This window comes from Scyliorhinus torazame, chromosome 8 (assembly GCF_047496885.1).
Source record: "Scyliorhinus torazame isolate Kashiwa2021f chromosome 8, sScyTor2.1, whole genome shotgun sequence".
NCBI classification, from domain to species: Eukaryota; Metazoa; Chordata; class Chondrichthyes; order Carcharhiniformes; family Scyliorhinidae; genus Scyliorhinus; species Scyliorhinus torazame.
Window position 1 is genome coordinate 259,011,581 of NC_092714.1, and position 17,433 is coordinate 259,029,013.

At 48.5% G+C, this 17,433-nt stretch overlaps 1 protein-coding gene across 3 annotated transcripts in view; it reads left to right on the forward strand.

The window, feature by feature from the left end:
- The window catches only part of ndrg3b (ndrg family member 3b), a 118,662-nt gene that overhangs the window by 86,805 nt on the left and 14,424 nt on the right, over nucleotides 1–17,433 (forward strand). For all 3 annotated transcript variants that reach the window (XM_072515190.1, XM_072515188.1, XM_072515189.1), the window contains exons 13-15: nucleotides 6,959–7,006; nucleotides 10,734–10,769; nucleotides 12,512–12,563. In XM_072515190.1, the coding sequence (XP_072371291.1) occupies nucleotides 6,959–7,006; nucleotides 10,734–10,769; nucleotides 12,512–12,563 (136 nt within the window). The remainder of the gene's footprint in view (nucleotides 1–6,958; nucleotides 7,007–10,733; nucleotides 10,770–12,511; nucleotides 12,564–17,433) is intronic.

The following is a 17,433-nucleotide window of genomic DNA, read 5'->3' on the forward strand; positions in this document are numbered from 1 at the left end:
TTTTAAACGCATTTTATTCAAACTTGTATCAAAGTAGGTTACAGCAAATAAACCCCCCGGGAAACATTCTTCCCAACAATCAACTATACAGTTTGTACAGATTTTTCTCCTTTTTCAACCCCCCCCCCATCACCCCGCCCCCACCCCCCTGTGACGAACAGCTCCTCAAACACGGTCACAAACATCCCCCACCTTTGCTCAAACCCCCCTGCAGAGCCCCTTAACTCATGCTTTATCTTCTCTAACCGCAGGAAGTCGTACAGGTCACCCAACCAAGCTGCTACCCCCGGTGACGATGCCGACCGCCACTCCAGCAAAATTTGTCGCCATGCAATCAGAGAGGCGAAGGCCAAGACATCGGCCTTCCTCCTCTCCATGAGCTCCGGCTTCTCTGAAACCCCAAATATCGCCACCAAAGGGTCCGGGTCCACTCCCTCCTCCACTATCCTGGCTAAGACCGCGAACACGCCCGCCCAGAATCTTCCCAATTTTTCACAACCCCAAAACATGTGCGTGTGATTCACTGGCCCCCGCCCACACCTCTCACACTCATCTGCTACCCCCTGAAAGAACCCACTCATTTTCACCCGAGTCATATGCACCCTGTGCACCACCTTAAACTGTATCGGGCTCATCCTTGCACAAGAGGAGGTCCCGTTTACCCTTCGCAGTGCCTCACTCCTTACTCCCCAATTGACCCTCCAGTCCCAACTCCGCTTCCCATTTCTCCTTGATCTTCACCACCCGCTCGCCTCCCTGCTCCCCCAGCCACTTATATATATCTCCAATTCTTCCCTCCCCTTCCACATCCGGAAGCAGCAGTCGCTCCAGCAGGGTGTATCCCGGCAATCTAGGGAACCCCCTCCAGACCTTTTGTGCAACGTCCCTAACCTGTAGATACCTGAACTAACTACCCCTCGGCAGCTCTACCCTCTCCCTTAGCTTCCTCCAAATACAAACCCCTCACCTTGACCAGCCCCACTTCCCTCCACCTCCTGTGTACACTATCCATCCCCCCCGACTCAAACCCATGATTCTCGCACAGCGGCATTCGCACCGACATCCCTTCCACCCTAAAATGCCTCCTCAGCTGATTCTGTATCTTCACCGTGGACTGCACCACTGGGCTCCCTGAATACCTACTCGGAGCCATTGGCAATGCTGCCGTCACCATAGCCCTCAAACTAGACCCCTTACAAGATTCCTCCTCCATCCCAACCCACTCTACCCCTTCTCCTTCCCACCGCCGCCGCACCTTGTTTACATTCGCCACCCAATAATAATGAAGCAAGTTTGGCAACGCCAACCCCCCCTGCTGCCTCCTCCTCTGTAGCAGGGTCCTCCCCATCCTCGGCACCTTCCCCGCCCATACAAAGTCAGAGATGATTGTGTCCACTTTCCGAAAAAAGGCGTTTGGTATAAAGATCGCAAGAGCCTGAAAGATAAACAAGAACCTCGGCAGAATATTCATTTTCACCACTTGGACCCTCCCCGCCAACGTTAAGTGCAGTGTATCCTACCTCTTAAGATCCTCCCTGGCCTCCTCCACCAGCTTCGTTAAGTTCCACTTATGGAGCAACGTCCATTCCCTCGCTACCTGAATCCCCAAGTACCTAAACCAATCCCTCGCTACCGTAAATGGCATCCCCCCTAAATTAGCCTGCTGTGCCAGCCCATTCACTGGGAATACTTCGCTTTCCCCTACATTCAGCTTGTATCCCGAGAACCCTCCAAACCTCCCCAACAGGCCCATAAGCCTTCCCATACTCTCCAACGGATCCGAAACATACAGCAAGAGGTCATCGGCATAGAGCGACACCCGATGCTCCCTCTGTCCCCTCATTATCCCCTGCCACTCTGCCGACCCCCTGAAAGCCATCGCCAATGGCTCTATGGCCAGCGCCAACAGCAGCGGCGACAGCGGGCACCCCTGCCTCGTACCCCTGTGTAAGTCAAAGCTTTGTGAGCACATATCATTCGTCCTCACCCTCGCTCTTGGTGCCACATACAGCAACCGCACCCATGTCACAAACCTCGACCCAAACCCAAACCTTCCAAAAACATCGAACAAGTACCGCCACTCCACCCGATCAAATGCTTTCTCCGCGTCCATGGACACCACCACCTCCGGTACCAGAGCTCTCGACGGATTCATCACCACATTCAACAGCCGTCTTATATTACCCGCGAGCTGCCTGCCCTTCACAAAGCCTGTTTGATCTTCTGCAACCACCCCCGGGACACAATCCTCCATCCTCCCCGCCAACAACTTAGCCAATACTTTCACATCCGTGTTCAATAGTGATGTGGGCCTATTCGACCCACATTCCACCGGATCCTTCCCTTTTTGGGGGATTAGTGTGATTACTGCCTGCTTCATCGTCTCCGGCAACTCCCTCTTCTCCAGTGCTTCATTAAACCCCCCCAACAGATGGGGTGCCAGGTCCGCCACAAATTCCTTATAAAATTCTGCCGGGTACCCATCCGGCCCAGGGGCCTTCCCCGACTTCATACCCCGATACTATCCAGCACCTCCCCCAGCCCCAGGGGCTCCTCCAACACTTTGCTTCCTCCACCAGCTCGTCCAGAAACCACCCCATGTCCCCCTCCTCTCCTCCTGGGTCTGCCTCATTAAGTCCCTGGTAATACTCTCTAAATGCCTCATTTATCTTCCCTGGCTCTGACACCACATTCCCAGCCCCAGTCCGGATCTTCAATATTTCCCTGGACGCAGCTTGCCTCCGCAGCTGGTGCGCCAGCATGCGGCTCGCCTTCTCCCCATACTCGTATTGCACTCCTCTTGCCCTACGCAATTGCCCTATCGCTCTCCCCGTTGTCAGCCTGTCAAATTGCCCCTGCAACTTTTTCCTCCTCGCCAATCCCTCCACGGTGGGCACCCTCGAATATTCCCTGTCCACCTCCACTATCTCGCTCACTAGACGGTCATGTTCCGCCCTCCTTATTCGCACAAACCGTAAACAAAATAATTTCTCCCCGGACCACTGCCTTCAGTGGTTCCCAAAAAATGCCCGCCGACACCTCCCCATTCTGATTCAACTCCACATAATCCCCAATCGCCAACTGCACCTTATCACAAAAACCTCCATCCGCCAACAACCCCGAGTCAAACCTCCACCCCGGCCTCTGCTCTCGTCCCGTACTGAACCGAATATCCAGCCAGTGGGGTGTCTGGTCCGAGATAACTATCCCCACATACTCTGCCCCCTCCACCCCAACCCAAATCTCCCGACTCCTCGAATACACCTTATAGACGTGTGAAAAGAAGGAATACTCCCTTCCCCCTGGGTTCTGAAAGCGCCATGGATCCACCATACCCATCCTCTCCAGAAACCCCCCCCAGCTCCCTTGCCATTCGTTCTTACCCATCAACCTGGGACTCGATCTATCCACCCTCGGCTCCAGGACACAGTTAAAATCTCCTCCCATGACCAACTGGTACGTGGCCAAATCCGGGATTGCTGCCAGCAACCCCCTCATAAAACCCACATCACCCCAATTTGGGCCAATCACATTTACCAACACTACCGGTGCCCCCTCCAATACCCAACTCACAATCACATATCTCCCACATGGATCCCTCACCTCCTTCGTACTCACAAATCCCATTATTTTGCTCATTAAAATCGCCACATCCCTCGATTTCACATCAAACCCCGAGTGAAAAACCTGTCCGACCCACCCCTTCCTGAACCTAACCTGGTCCTTCACACGGACGTGTGTCTCCTGCAAAAAGACAACCCCCGCTTTCAAGCTCCTGAGATGCGCGAACACCCGCGACCTTTTAACCGGCACATTCAGTCCCCGGATGTTCCACGTTACCAACCTTACCGGAGGCTTGCGCCTCCAATCCCCTCTCCCGTCCGTCATTTTCCCCACTTAACTCCTGCCCCTTTAATTCCACTCTGTACCTAGCCCATCCCAGATGGCCCCTTTCTTCGCCCTTGACCATGTCATCTCTCACCCCCTGCCGCATCACAGAAACCTCCCCCCCACTTTTCCCCTTCCCCTTCTTCTCCCCCTCCCCGGCCACCCCTCTTGGCCTTCTCCCCCACCACCTCACTTCCGTTCACCAGCATAACCTGCTAGCACGGCTGCCCCTGCCCAAAGACACATCCTAATGACCCCCCCCCCCCCACTCCACTCCCCACAATCCTCAGCTCAAAGAAGAAGGCCTCCTGCTGGCCTTACCCTCCCCCGCCCAAACAAGGACTTCTCCTGAACTCCAGGTAGCCTTCTCCAAAAGCAAACAAACAGATGTTAAACACAAACAGTCCCATAAAACAGGGGGGCATTTCCACATAAACCTTTCACCCCCACAGCTCCTTACAATCTCAACATTGAACAGAACCCCCCCCCCCACCACAATAAAATGCGAAAATCCCCCAATCACTATACCCACTTCAAACATGCTCCCGACCATTACGTCATGCCAACGCCCCGGTTCCCAAGCATTGTCCACTCATTTCCCCCCCCCGGTTTATGCTCCTTAATGAAGTCTTGGGTGCATAACACTTAACAATGCCACTGAGTATAGTGGATAGCACACAACTCTGCTCCAGTTCTACCTTTGATCTCTCTTTGATCTCTACAATCCTTTTGATTGATTGATTGATTCATTGTCACATGTACCGAAATACAGTAGAAAGTATTTTTCTGCGGCCAAGGAAACATACACCGTACGTACATAGTAGACAAAAGAATAATCAACAGAGTACATTGAAAAATGGTACGTCGACAAACAGTGATTGGTTACAGTGCAGAACAAGGGGCCAAACAAAGCAAATACATGAGCAAGAGCAGCATAGAGTGTTGTGAATAGTGTCCTTACAGGGAACAGATCAGTCTGAGGGGGAGTCGTTGAGGAGTCTTGTAGCTGTGGGGAAGAATCCATGTATACTCTCACTAAATCACAGTACTTCAAAGATGCATAAAAGTGACATCAGAGTAACAACGGGGAACCAGCAAAGTGCATTGAACTGTAAATACATGAACAGGATGGGAATAGAGGGATATGGACCCCGGAAGTGTGGAAGGTTTTAGGTTAGTCGGGCAGCATGGTTGGCATAGGCTTGGAGGGCCGAAGGGCCTGTTTTTGTGCTTTACTGTTTTTTGTTCTTCTCGATCTTTTCTAGTCATTCTGTTACCGGGGTATTGTCCTCCTGAAAATGAAATGAAATGAAATGAAAATCGCTTATCGTCACAAGTAGGCTTCAATGAAGTTACTGTGAAAAGCCCCTAGTCGCCACATTCCGGCGCCTGTTCGGGGAGGCTGGTATGGGAATCGAACCGTGCTGCTGGCCTGCCTTGGTCTGCTTTAAAAGCCTGCGATTTAGCCCAGTGTGCTAAACCAGCCCCTGTGCTAAACCCAGCTCCTCTTGGTAATAGTTCCCTCACAAATTCTTTGGATCCTTTTATTGCTGTGAACATGTGACGAGATTCCCGACCTGATTGACGAACGGGTCAGCTGGCTGAGATATCTGCTGAGATATTTCTGCCTTAAGCCCCATGTTGAGCAGAAAGCTATTTTAATTCATTGTATGCTGGTCCTAACGACAGCCCCAGAACACCGAGGTACTGGGGTAGGGTGTGTGCGTCTTTTTAAAATTAAAGTTTAGTGCGAAGTAAACTCATTTACGCAATAGTTCCATAACTGAGAAGGAGGGTTGGCAACTTCCAGCATCATTGTTGCTCAGAGTTTGGTCACAGTCTTTCATTTCGCCCAGAACCTTAGAATAGAATCCCTACCATGCAGACGGAGGCCATTCGGCCCACCGAGTCTGCGCCAACCCTCTGAAAGGACACCCTTCCCGGGCCCACTCCTGCAACCCCACCTAACCTACACAACCCTGGGCACTTAAGGGGCAATTTAGCGTGGCCAATTCACCTAACCCTGCACATCTTTGGATTGTGGGAGGAAACCCACGCAGACACGGGGAGAAAGTGCAAACTCCACACAAATAGTCACCCAAGGTCGGAATCGAACCCGGGTCCCTGGCTCTGTGAGGCAGCAGTGCTAACCACTGTGCAACACGGCACAGTGCTGTTCTCCACATTCTAAAAAAGACACAAAAACTCTGGAGCAAGCACAACATAGATTTGCACGGAATGAAACAAGTTGGTAAAGGGACAAAATAAAGACTAAAAGATGGGTCAGTGAACCTTTAAATGGGAACAGCAGAATCATTACCACGATGGGCGGACGCGTTGAGTAGAGTCAACGCATCCGCAACATGTGCCAGGCTCAGCTTGATACAATTTAAGGTCGTTCACCGGCCTCACATGACAGTGGCCCCGATGAGCAGGTTCTTTGGGGTGGACATTACCGTGGACATCCGCAAGCCCCTGCCAAAATCGCCTAAGCTTCGGACATGCCCAGAACATGTGGGCATGGTTCGCGCTCCTAACGTCAAGACCTGTTGGCCATAGAAGGAGTGTTCATAACACGGTTCAACGAGCTGATGATCAGCTCGGGAATTCTTCCACCACCTTCCACACTATCTCCCAAAGGGAAAAGCAGTCCGGGTGTGTGAAGAGACACTTTAAAAAAAAAAAACTCTGTGCTGTTGGTGAAAATGGAAGCGATGGTTATGATCTAAAGTTGAAGTTAATTTTGAGGCGGGAAGGCTGCAAAGTGCCCAGTCAAAAGATGAAGTAGTGCTTCTGGCACATCTGGCATTTTGTTGACTTGAAACCGGGCAAACTACAAATGCATCGCAGTAAAGGATCTCTTATGGTGGACGGTGCAAGCGTTGAAGGAGTCGACGTTCAGGTCACCAACAGGTAGTGCAGTCTTCCAAGTGCTGTTCATTTGTTGTATAGACTGCAGATATCTGTCATGGAGGATTTACAGCATTCCATTATATGTAATTGTGATGACTTTAGTGCGGCTGCAGTCCGATTGGTGCCAATGATGTCGTGCTTTTCCATTCGCCTCTAGGTGGAGTGCAATTCTCGGCTAAACCCAACCAACACAACTCTGCTGAAGGTGAGATTTCCTTCCCGAGTCCTGTGGTGCTTTCCTCTCTCTCTGTCTTTGTCTTAAAGCAGGTTGCAAATGTGGGCAAATCAAGATAATTAAAAAGGATCTTCTCTGTAACACTAACACATCCAATGAACACCAATAGGTTTCATTTGTAAACTCCATTGTTGATCAATGTTCAGTTCTACCATTTAAGTCGATCGGGTGAACAACCTCGCCCTGACTTTAAAAAAAATAATTTTATTGAGGTATTTTTGGTATTATAACAACAACACATAAACAATGTACATTACCGTGGACATCCGCAAGCCCCCCCCCCCCCCCCCACTTCTGCTGACGATTAATTTTCCGCGAAGAAGTCAACAAATGATTGCCACCTCTGGGCAAACACTGACAGTGACCCTCTCAAGGCGAACTTGATTTTCTCCAAACAGAGAAAGCTAGCCATGTCCGATAGCCAGGTCTCCGACTTCGGGGGCTTTGAATCCCTCCATGCCAATAGTATTCGTCTCCGAGCTACCAGGGAAGCAAAGGCCAGAACGTCTGCATCTTTCTCCTCCTTGATTCCCGGGTCTTCCGTCACCCCGAAATCGCCACCTCTGGACTCAGTGCCACCCTTGTTTTTAGCACCGTGGACATCCGCAAACCCCTGCCAAAATCCCTTAAGCTTTGGACATGCCCAGAACATGTGGACATGGTTCGCCGTTCTTCTCACACATTTTGCACATCTGTTTTCCACCCCAAAGAATCTGCTCATCCGGGCCACTGTCATGTGGGCCCGGTGAACGACCTTAAATTGGTTAAAGGCTGAGCCTGGCACATGTTGCGGATGCGTTGACTCTACTCAACGCGTCCGCCCACAGATCATCCTCTATCTCGCCTCCCAGCTCCTCCTCCCATTTGCGCTTCAGCTCCTCGGTCTGCGTCTCCTCTGACCCCGTAAGTTCCTTGGAAATGTCCGAGACGCACCCTTCTCCTACCCACCCTCTGGAAACTACCCTGTCCTGAATCCCCCTCAGCGGTAGGAGTGGGAAGGTTGACACCTGTTTACGTAGGAAGTCCTGCACCTGCAGATACCTGAATTTGTTTCCCCTCGCCAACCCAAACTTCTCTTCCAGCGCCCTCATTACTCGGAAAGCTCCCCTCTATAAACATATCCCCCATCCTCTCAATCCCTACTCTCCGCCATATCCGGAACCCCCCATCCGTACTTCCCAGTGCAAACTGGTGATTATTACAGATTGGGGACCAGACCGATGCTCCCTCTGTTCCCACATGTCTCCTCCATTGCCCCCAGACTCTCAGGGCCGCCACCACCACGGGGCTGGTGGAGTACCGTGCTGGCGGGAACAGCAGAGGCGCAGTTACCAACGCCCCCAAACTGGTGCCCTTGCATGAAGCCGCCCCCATACGCTCCCATGCCGACCTCTCCCCCACCACCCACTTCCTGATCATGGCTATATTCGCCGCCCAGTAATAGTTACTAAAATTTGGCAGCGCCAGCCTGCCCTCTCCCCGACTCCGCTCAAGCATTACCTTCCTTACCCGCGGGGTCTTGCCCGCCGAAACAAAGCCAGAGATCACTTTGCTGACCCGTTTTAAAAAGGACCGCGGAATAAAGATGGGGAGACATTGAAACACGAACAGGAATCTCGGGAGGACCGTCATCTTCACCATCTGCACCCTCTAGCTTCGCTGATCAGCCATCCCCTTTTTTAGGCCCGCCTCCAGCCCATGCTCTGCACCTCCACCGGCCTGCCCCAGGCAGCCTCTACACCCAACCTCCTCTCTGTCCCTCAGCCCAAGTCCCTCCCTCATCAGCAGAACATTTTCCTCCCCTCCCCCCCCCCCCCACCCCCCTCCCCCCAGTAACAACACTCTGTAACCCAACCCCTTTGATAAACCAAACATGTGCACACCCCCCCACTGTGCTTCCGTGAGCTAGCCCGCCCAGCTAGTTTGGTGGCCCCCATCCCTGGCGCCAGATAGTCTCCCACCTATTGTTCCCTCCCCACCCTTGCCCCCGCTCATACAAACATACTCCAACATCAAACAATCCCTACACAATTGCCCGACAGAAAAACACCCAAATCTAAACAAGCACACCTCCATCCCCCAACAGTGCAAATGAAAACCTTAACTCAGCTCAGCCACTGGTCCCAAATCAATACAGAAGGCATTACAAACAGCTTCCACAAAACGAAAAATGAGAAACTTTTTTTAAAGAACAGAGAAACAAAAAGAAAATAAAACCTTGAACGTTGCAACAAAATTCAAAAGTTCTCAGTCCACCACCAGTCCTTTCCTTTTCACGAAGTCCAGCGCGTCCTCGGGCGACTCGAAATAAAAGTGCTGTTCCTCGTTCGTGACCCAGAGACGGGCTGGATACAACTGTCCGAACTTCACCTTTTTCTTAAAAAGGATCGACCTAATCTGGTTGACGCCTGCTCTTCTCCTGGCCACCTCCACACTCAGGTCTTGGTCGACCCGCAGGATACTGTTGTCCCACTTAAAGCTCCGTGTCTGCTTGGCCCACTGTAGAATGCGCTCCTTATCCAAGTACCTGTGGAATCTCACCACCATTGCCCTCGGGGGGGATCTCCCGTTCGTGGCTTGCTCGCGAGTGCTCTGTGAGCCCTGTCCACCTCCAAGGGTCGTGAGAATGTCCCATCCCCCAGCAGCCTCTCAAACATATCTGCGATGTATGCCCCAATGTTCGCTCCTTCGGACCCCTCCAGGAGCCCAACAATTCTCAAGTTCTGCCGACAGGACCTATTCTCTAGGTCCTCCAACTTCTCCAGGAGCTTCTTCTGCTGGTCTCTCAGCATCTCCACCTCCAACTCTACCGCAGTTTGATGTTCCTCCTGCTCAGCCAGCACCTTCTCCACCTTCTGGATCACCCGATCTTGGGCGTCCAATCTAAGCTCCAGCCGCTCAATCGATTCTTTTATCGGGTCCAAGCAGTCCCGTTTCTGCTTAGCAAAGCCTTCCTGAATAACTTGCATTAGCTGCTGGATCGACAAACCAGAGGTCTTGTCCTCCGCCATGCTGTCTCCCGCTGCAGCTTCAGCCCAAGCCTTCTCTGTCTTTCTGTTTCTGCCTTTACGAGCACTTCTGGTCCTTCTCTCCATGCACCGATGTGGGAATTCCGTACACAATTGCCTCTGTCTTCAGTTTTACAGTTCAAGTCCGGTAGAAATTCGGGGGAAAATGTCCAAAAGTCCGACCCGAGCGGGAGCCACCAAATGTGCGACTTACCTCCTTCATAGCCGCCACCGGAAATCAACTTCGCCCTGACTTAATGACAGGGGAAATGTCAATAAGGCCATTTGGACCAGGTTTGCTTCCCGAAGGAATTCCTCCAACAACCACAACTAGCTTCCTACATGTCAGATAAGATTCCGGGCATTGGGGCGTTTTCCTGGGCCTTTTAAGCACTTCTTACTGGCGTAGTCGACTCAATGCTTGTCTTGTCCACATTAATACTCCGTATAGGTTAAACTTGTCAGTTTGCCTGTCGTGCCTTTCCTTTACATTCCTTTAAATCCTGTGGTAAGCTTGTCCCCTGTTGAATTGCCAACAACTGGAATATTCTTAACTATTAAGAAAGGGAATGGTATTACACAGCAGCCAATGCAGACTGTTCAAGATTTTGTTGTGTACTGGTTCTGATCCGCCGGAAGGCTTACAATCCTTGTTCAGTAATGTATCTTCTCTTCCTCTTTATTGGCAGATGGCAGATTGTGGGGGGCTTCCGCAGGTTGTTCAGGTAAGTAGAGTTGGTTCTGGCTCTTCCTGGGGGAGTACGGGTCTGCACTTATTCACTCTTTGTGGAAATCTGATTCTAGTTGCTTGGAATGAACGGTCCCCATTGCAGCCCCGTTTTGGACGGACCTCCATTTTTAGCTGCAATTATCTTCCAGTATTTCTGCTGCTCGCACTACGTGTAAGCGTTTACACCTCAGTGCTTGAGAGTAAGAGACTTGGGTATTAAACGTGAATCAGCGCAGCTTGATTGTACCACAAAACCAGTGTTTCACCTCTCAAAAGTCTGTTTGTTTTTATTTTGATTATTTTCTTCCCATTTCTTTCCTGATGTGTTGACTGGTGTTGGGGTATAATTGAATCTCACCCACATGACTGGTACTATACTCCTGCGACTGTGATTAGATGGATTTTATTAGCCATGCGACTAATATAATGAAGTTATACCTTGCCCAGTGTGATGGATGGTGGGTTCCTCTTTGAATCAATGCTATCAGATGAGTTCTTCGACTCATCCTGGTCTCTCCGAGCTGTGGAGGCCAAAGAACGCAGCAGGGAATGATGTGTGAAGCATGATGATTTGAAACAGTAAGTTAGAAACCAAGTCAGTGCAGGAATAAATAGCCAAACAGAGCTTAAGAAGATTCCTCTTTTAGTCGGACAAGCATTGTAACCAATGTAAAATTTCACTCTCCTTATTGAAAACTCTAAGAATCATAAAACCACAGAAGGAGACCATACGGCCCATCAAGTCTGCGCCGACCTTCTGAAAGAGCGCCCTAACCAGGTTCCCGCCCTATCCCTGAAACCCCATAACCCCACCTAACCCGGGCATCGCTGGACACGTCCAACATGTTGGTCAGTCATTTGTTCCTGTTTGATTTGGAAGAGGTTGTGGAGAGAGTTTTGTCCATTGACATTCCCACAGTAAAGACCTTTAGATCTTTTTTCCTAGGAGTTGACCTGGGATGATCCTCTGCTAAGGGCTGTGCGCGAGGATGCTGAAAGGTGATATTACCCCCCTTCCCTGTGAGTAGGTGCCTGCTTGCCCCACAGTACTTCCTCGTAGTCACATAGCAGGGATGTCAATTGATGGGCACAAATCCATCTCTTCCACCAACCCAACACACCAGTGGAAGCTGCACGCACGCAGTTGTGCAGCTACCTGGAAGATACTACGCAAACTCTCAGAAGTGCTTTGCAAGAAAAAAATTGCATATGCCGTTGTCAATGTAATACACTTCCCATTCACTGCAGCAGAAAAAAGTGTGCAAGTGCATGGACCCTTTAAATAATTCGGCACGGCCACACATTCATAGTAACTTAAAGGGGCAGGCTTACGAGGGATTTATTGATTCTGTGAACACATAGCTTAGAGGGAATCTAAGACTGCGCACAATGCTAAATATTTAGAAGGGACATTGTCCCACATGTCTTATCAAATTAACAGCCTCTCATTTTCCTTGCCATTTTACTAGACCATGCTTCTTGCCTCAATTTGGACCAGCTCTTTCCTGCGCATAATGCCTGGCTAATATGGAGGAAGTCCGTGCTATACTGTTGGCCCTAGACCTATAGAACCATAGTGATTTATGGCACAGAAAGAGGCTATTGGCCCATCGTGTCTGTACCGGCTCATCGCACATTAATGCAATGATGGTGTACTGTTTATGATTTACATTTGACTTCTAATGTGTTGGCAAAAACAAGCATGTTGATTTATCACTGTCCGTGTTTACACCCTAGCCTGGCAAGCTGACCGAAGCCTTCAAGTACTTTGTGCAGGGCATGGGTTACAGTAAGTATAACCTCTTGAACATTGGTTATTTAATGCTGTGATATTCAGGGACTTGTTTTCCAAGCCCATATTTCGCTGTCGTTTTTTTCAATGGCGGACAAGACTGCCTTTTATTCTTGTTACTCCACAATAGCATTTGACTTAATGTAAGAACTCCAGACTAATCGCTTCTCGGCTTTTGGCTAAGATCAAGTGCAGTGTAGATTGAGCCTTTTGGCTCAGATCTGGTATGTCTCTCTTGTGGGGACCATGAATTGGATTCAATTTGAATTGGTTTTTGGAGCAGGCGAGGAGCTGGATTAGGGGTTCGCCCCTGACCCACACTCTGAGCCCTGGCTTGGTAACTCAGAAAAAGGTTTTAAAAAAAGAACCCCAGACTAGAATGACATCACGTCCCACAGTTGAAGGCTGAGACCCTAATAGCCTAAGAATCCTGCAGGATCCAGTTGGAATCTCCTGCAGTGTTTCCATAGCAACCCGTCCACATGTAACTTTTTAGGAACACTCGGGATGACAATACCCAGCTCACCCCCACAAGCATTTCTGTTGTATTTGTGCATTGCTCATGTGACATGATTTATTAAATTGATTTAATGAAAGCCTTATATGCCTGTAAATGATGGACTATCTATATATTACAAAATTCACTGTTGAAGCACTTTAACAAGTAATTGCTTAGAATTAGAAAATATTTTATATGATCAGGCAATTCAGCCTACTAGGTCTACTAGCCAGTGTTTATGCTCCATACAAACCTCCACCCACCCCTCTTCCACTGCCCTGAAGCATAATCTTCAACAGTATTCCTTTCTCCCTCATGTACTTATCTAGCTTCCTCTTAAAGGCATCTATGTTCCTTGCTTCAAACCACTTGTGGTAGCGAGTTCCACATTCTAAACGTTCTGAATAAAGACTTTTCTCCTGAATTCCTATTGGATTTATTAGTGACTTAGCTGTGATTCGGAGGCAGGGATGGCACCTACTCAGCCAAACAACTGTCCACCTCTCTCGTGTCACCCACTCAGTACTCTCTTTTCTAGCCAGTTCGGTCTTTCCTAATAATCCTCACAGTTCTGCGCTTGTAAGGATATTTTTCACTCTCTCCGGTCTTTGATGAACATCATGGAAAACAGGCTCGGAATTCCCTGCGATGCATGTCTTACTGTGCTGGGTCGTGGAATCACACTTGAAATAACCTTCAGTGTCTCTTCCAGCACCACAAACTGCCCCTCCATCCAGTTTGTGCTCGGAACATATTCTGTAGAAATCTCTGGGTTAGCCAGGTTAGCCATACCTAAGGGGCACTGTGAGCAGTTGTAGGCACCACAGGACATGTTGTGCAGGGAAGGAATGCTGCTTGGGTTTACTGGCATGATATCTGCACTTCGAAGCTTATCGGTTCATAAGATATAGGAGCGGAATTAGGCCATTCGGCCCATCGGGTCTGCTCCGTCATTCGATCATGGCTGATCTCATCCTGGCCTTAACTCCACCGCCCTGCCCGTTTTCCATAACCCTTCTGTCATAATATACACCAGTATATCATGGTGCAGACACACACACACACACACACTGATGGACATGCAGTGGGACCAATCAGCATACACAACACCGCAGCCAATCACCAGTGAGAGCACAAGCACTATAAAGACAGGAGACAGGAGAGTTCCCGCTCATTCTAGTAGCAGCCAGCTCGGAGCACAGAGCTCACAGCCTGCAACACAGACATTCACCATGTGCTGAGTGCATCACCTGGTTAGGACAAGGCAAGAGTCAACAGTTAAAGCTGGTATTGCATTTACCCACAGTTCAAGTATGTTAATACAGTTAACCTTATAATAAAATAGAGTTGCACCACTTCCAGTGTTGGTGACCTGTTTGTGATCCAGAACACCCAACACATCACCTTCAACCCATTACCAATTAAAAATCTAACTCCTCCTTAAATTTACTCACTGTCCCAGCATCACAGATTCATAACCCTTTGGGAGAAGTAGTTTCTCCTCAACTCCGTTTTAAATGTGCTATCTCTTATCTTAATACTATAACCTCTTGTTTTAGAACGCTCCACAAGAGGGAGCATCCGCTCCATGTCTACTTTATCCATACCTTTTATCATCTTGTATACCTCATTCTTCTAAACTCGAGAGAGTATAGGCCTAAACTGTTCAATCTCTCTTCGTGCCACAAACCCCTCATCTCTGGAATCAACCTAGTGAACCTCCTCAGAACTACCTCCAATGCCACTACATCTTTCCTCAAATAAGGGGACCAAAACTGTGCACAATACTCCAGCTGAGGTCTCACCAATGCCTTGTACAGTTGCAGCAGCACTTCCTTACCTTTATGCTCTATCCCTTCAGCTATAAATGCCAACTTATACGCGGAACTAGGGTTGCATTCCCTGGAATTTAAAAAGTTCAGTGTGATATTGATTGAAGTTTTTTGAGATGTTAGGGGGAACAGGTGGGGTAGATGAAGAGAAACAAATGTTGAATCTAGAGCAAGCGGACATGCCCTTAAAAATTAGACGCAGGACTTACAGGAGTGAAATTAAGAAACATGTTTTCTCCACAAATGTCCATTGATGCAATATCATTTAGTTACAGAAAGTCTTTCAACCTCAAATTTTCAAATTCACCAAAGCAATTAAGGGATAGAGAGCAAAGTTATGTCACAGATCGGCCATGATCTTGTACCGAATTATTTATTTTTTCCAATTAAGGGGCAATTTAGCGTGGCCAATCCACCTGACCACATCTTTTGGGTTGTGGGGGCGAAACCCACGCAGACACGGGGAGAACGTGCAAACTCCACACGGACAGTGATCCAGGGCCGGGATCCGAACCTGGGTCCTCAGCGCCGTAGTCCCAGTGCTAACCACTGCGCCACGTGCCGCCCTTGCCATGATCTTGTTGATTATTGCATCAGAACAGGCTCAAGGGGAAGAACGATGGTCTCCTCTGCCTGTATCCTTCGTCACCGCTCCAAATAAATTTGTAATTAGTGTTCATTAGCTCTTTCTGTTTGTGCCCTCGGTATCTCTCTATTTAGAATGAAATGTCAACAATTCTGAATGTCGAATTTGATCCCAGTAGTGGAGGGATATTGTTGGGTGGAACCAATGTTGTAAGCAGGCTGGGCCAACTTTCTGTGACCCAGGAGTCCTGAAACATGCAGCCATTTTATTGCAGCATTTTTGATCGGAGGAGAATGGAAGGGAGCTTTTTAAATAAAAACAGAAAAATGCCAGAAAAACTCAGCAGGTCTGGCAGCATCTGTGGAGAGAGAAAATAAAGTTAATGTTTTGAGTCCAATATGACCCTTCAGAACTGAAGAGAGGTAAAGAAGGATTAGGGTCCTGAAAACATCTTAAATGTCAGCTTCCATCAGTAATTGAGTAATGTTGGGGGGGGAGGAGGGAACACCTATATAAAACATGGAGGAACAAAGCCACAGGACCGCTGATTAGTTTTAACAACAAGATACACTACTTCTTTACTCCCCCCTTAGCTTAACAAATGCACACAGATTTTAAGATTAACACAGACTAGAAGGTACATCTTAAGCTATAATGGTCTCATTAACACACACAGTCACTTTTAAGCACACAAGATGTCTGTGGTACGACACACCCCTCTCTGAACCCAAGTGAATGTCTGTGGATGTCTCCTCGGAATCCCCCGAGATGACCGTCACGTGAGAGTTTCCAAACTCCACTCCCAAAAACATTCTTTAAAATCTTCTCTTGTAATTACGCTTTCCCTCGGTGGTTTACATTCTGAAATCCAGACTAGGTTTTCCAAATGACCCTTTTAAACAAACCTTCCGTTCCACTTTTAACAGTGAATTCAGTCCAGGATTTTACACCAACCCCTTTAGGATTTCTTTGCCTCGACTGCTGTGCAGACTGCTCACAATTGCTTTAACTCTCGATTCCCAGGCTGTATTAAAATAGCATCAGATGCTTTATTTAGTTTTGACAGCTGCTGTTGCACTTGATGGTTACTGCAATTGCCTCTTCAACTAAGAACATTTCTTCCTGAAATTCTTCCTTGGTCTCTGTTCACTTAACTCCAGCCGTCTTAAAAATTCTTTCTGTCCCAATTCCCTGGTTAACTGGACTGTGACTTGTACTTTAGAAAACCTGCCTCTTTGCTGCTTCCATTCTATCCACTCTTTCTTCTGGCCGAGTTGTGAGATGTTCACTCCCCGGGGAGGTCCTATCTCCAAGTCAGCTAAAAATTTATCTCCTTTAAAGGCCCAGTTGCTAAGCAACGCCGTATGGTTCTCGAGGCCCTTATTTACTCATCATACTGCAACCCTCTCTAAGCACAATAGAATCACAGTTGGAACTTAACCAACTCCCACACCTGCAAACACCTTTGTCCAGCATGAATTTAACTATAGGTTTTACTCTTCCAGGCACAAACATTAAATTAAACACACTTGAATCAATACCTTATATCTAATGTTTCCCAATACAAATATAAATCCCTTAAAACTACCTCTGTTTTCCTAACAAACCCCAATAGTGTAAGTATTGCTGTAAAGCACAGGCCACTCTTGTGCTTCAACCATGCATGGGTTCTAACTCAACAAGGTAAGCTGGTGAACTAACTGTCCCATTACTGTCTTGTTTGCAGTGTTTCACAGTCATTGTAAGTATTTGAAGTAATGGGTTGGAATGTCTGCATGCTCTGGGGATTGGGGCTTCTGGCTGAATGGAGAAACAGCCCTGGGGTTTCCTTTTGAGGAGGAAGCAAAAATATTCCAGGATCAAATCAATCTAAAAACCTTGAGGAACCATTCCACCCATTCTCCCTCTGCTGCCACTTTGAGAAAGCTGTCCAATTATGTCCCAGAGCCC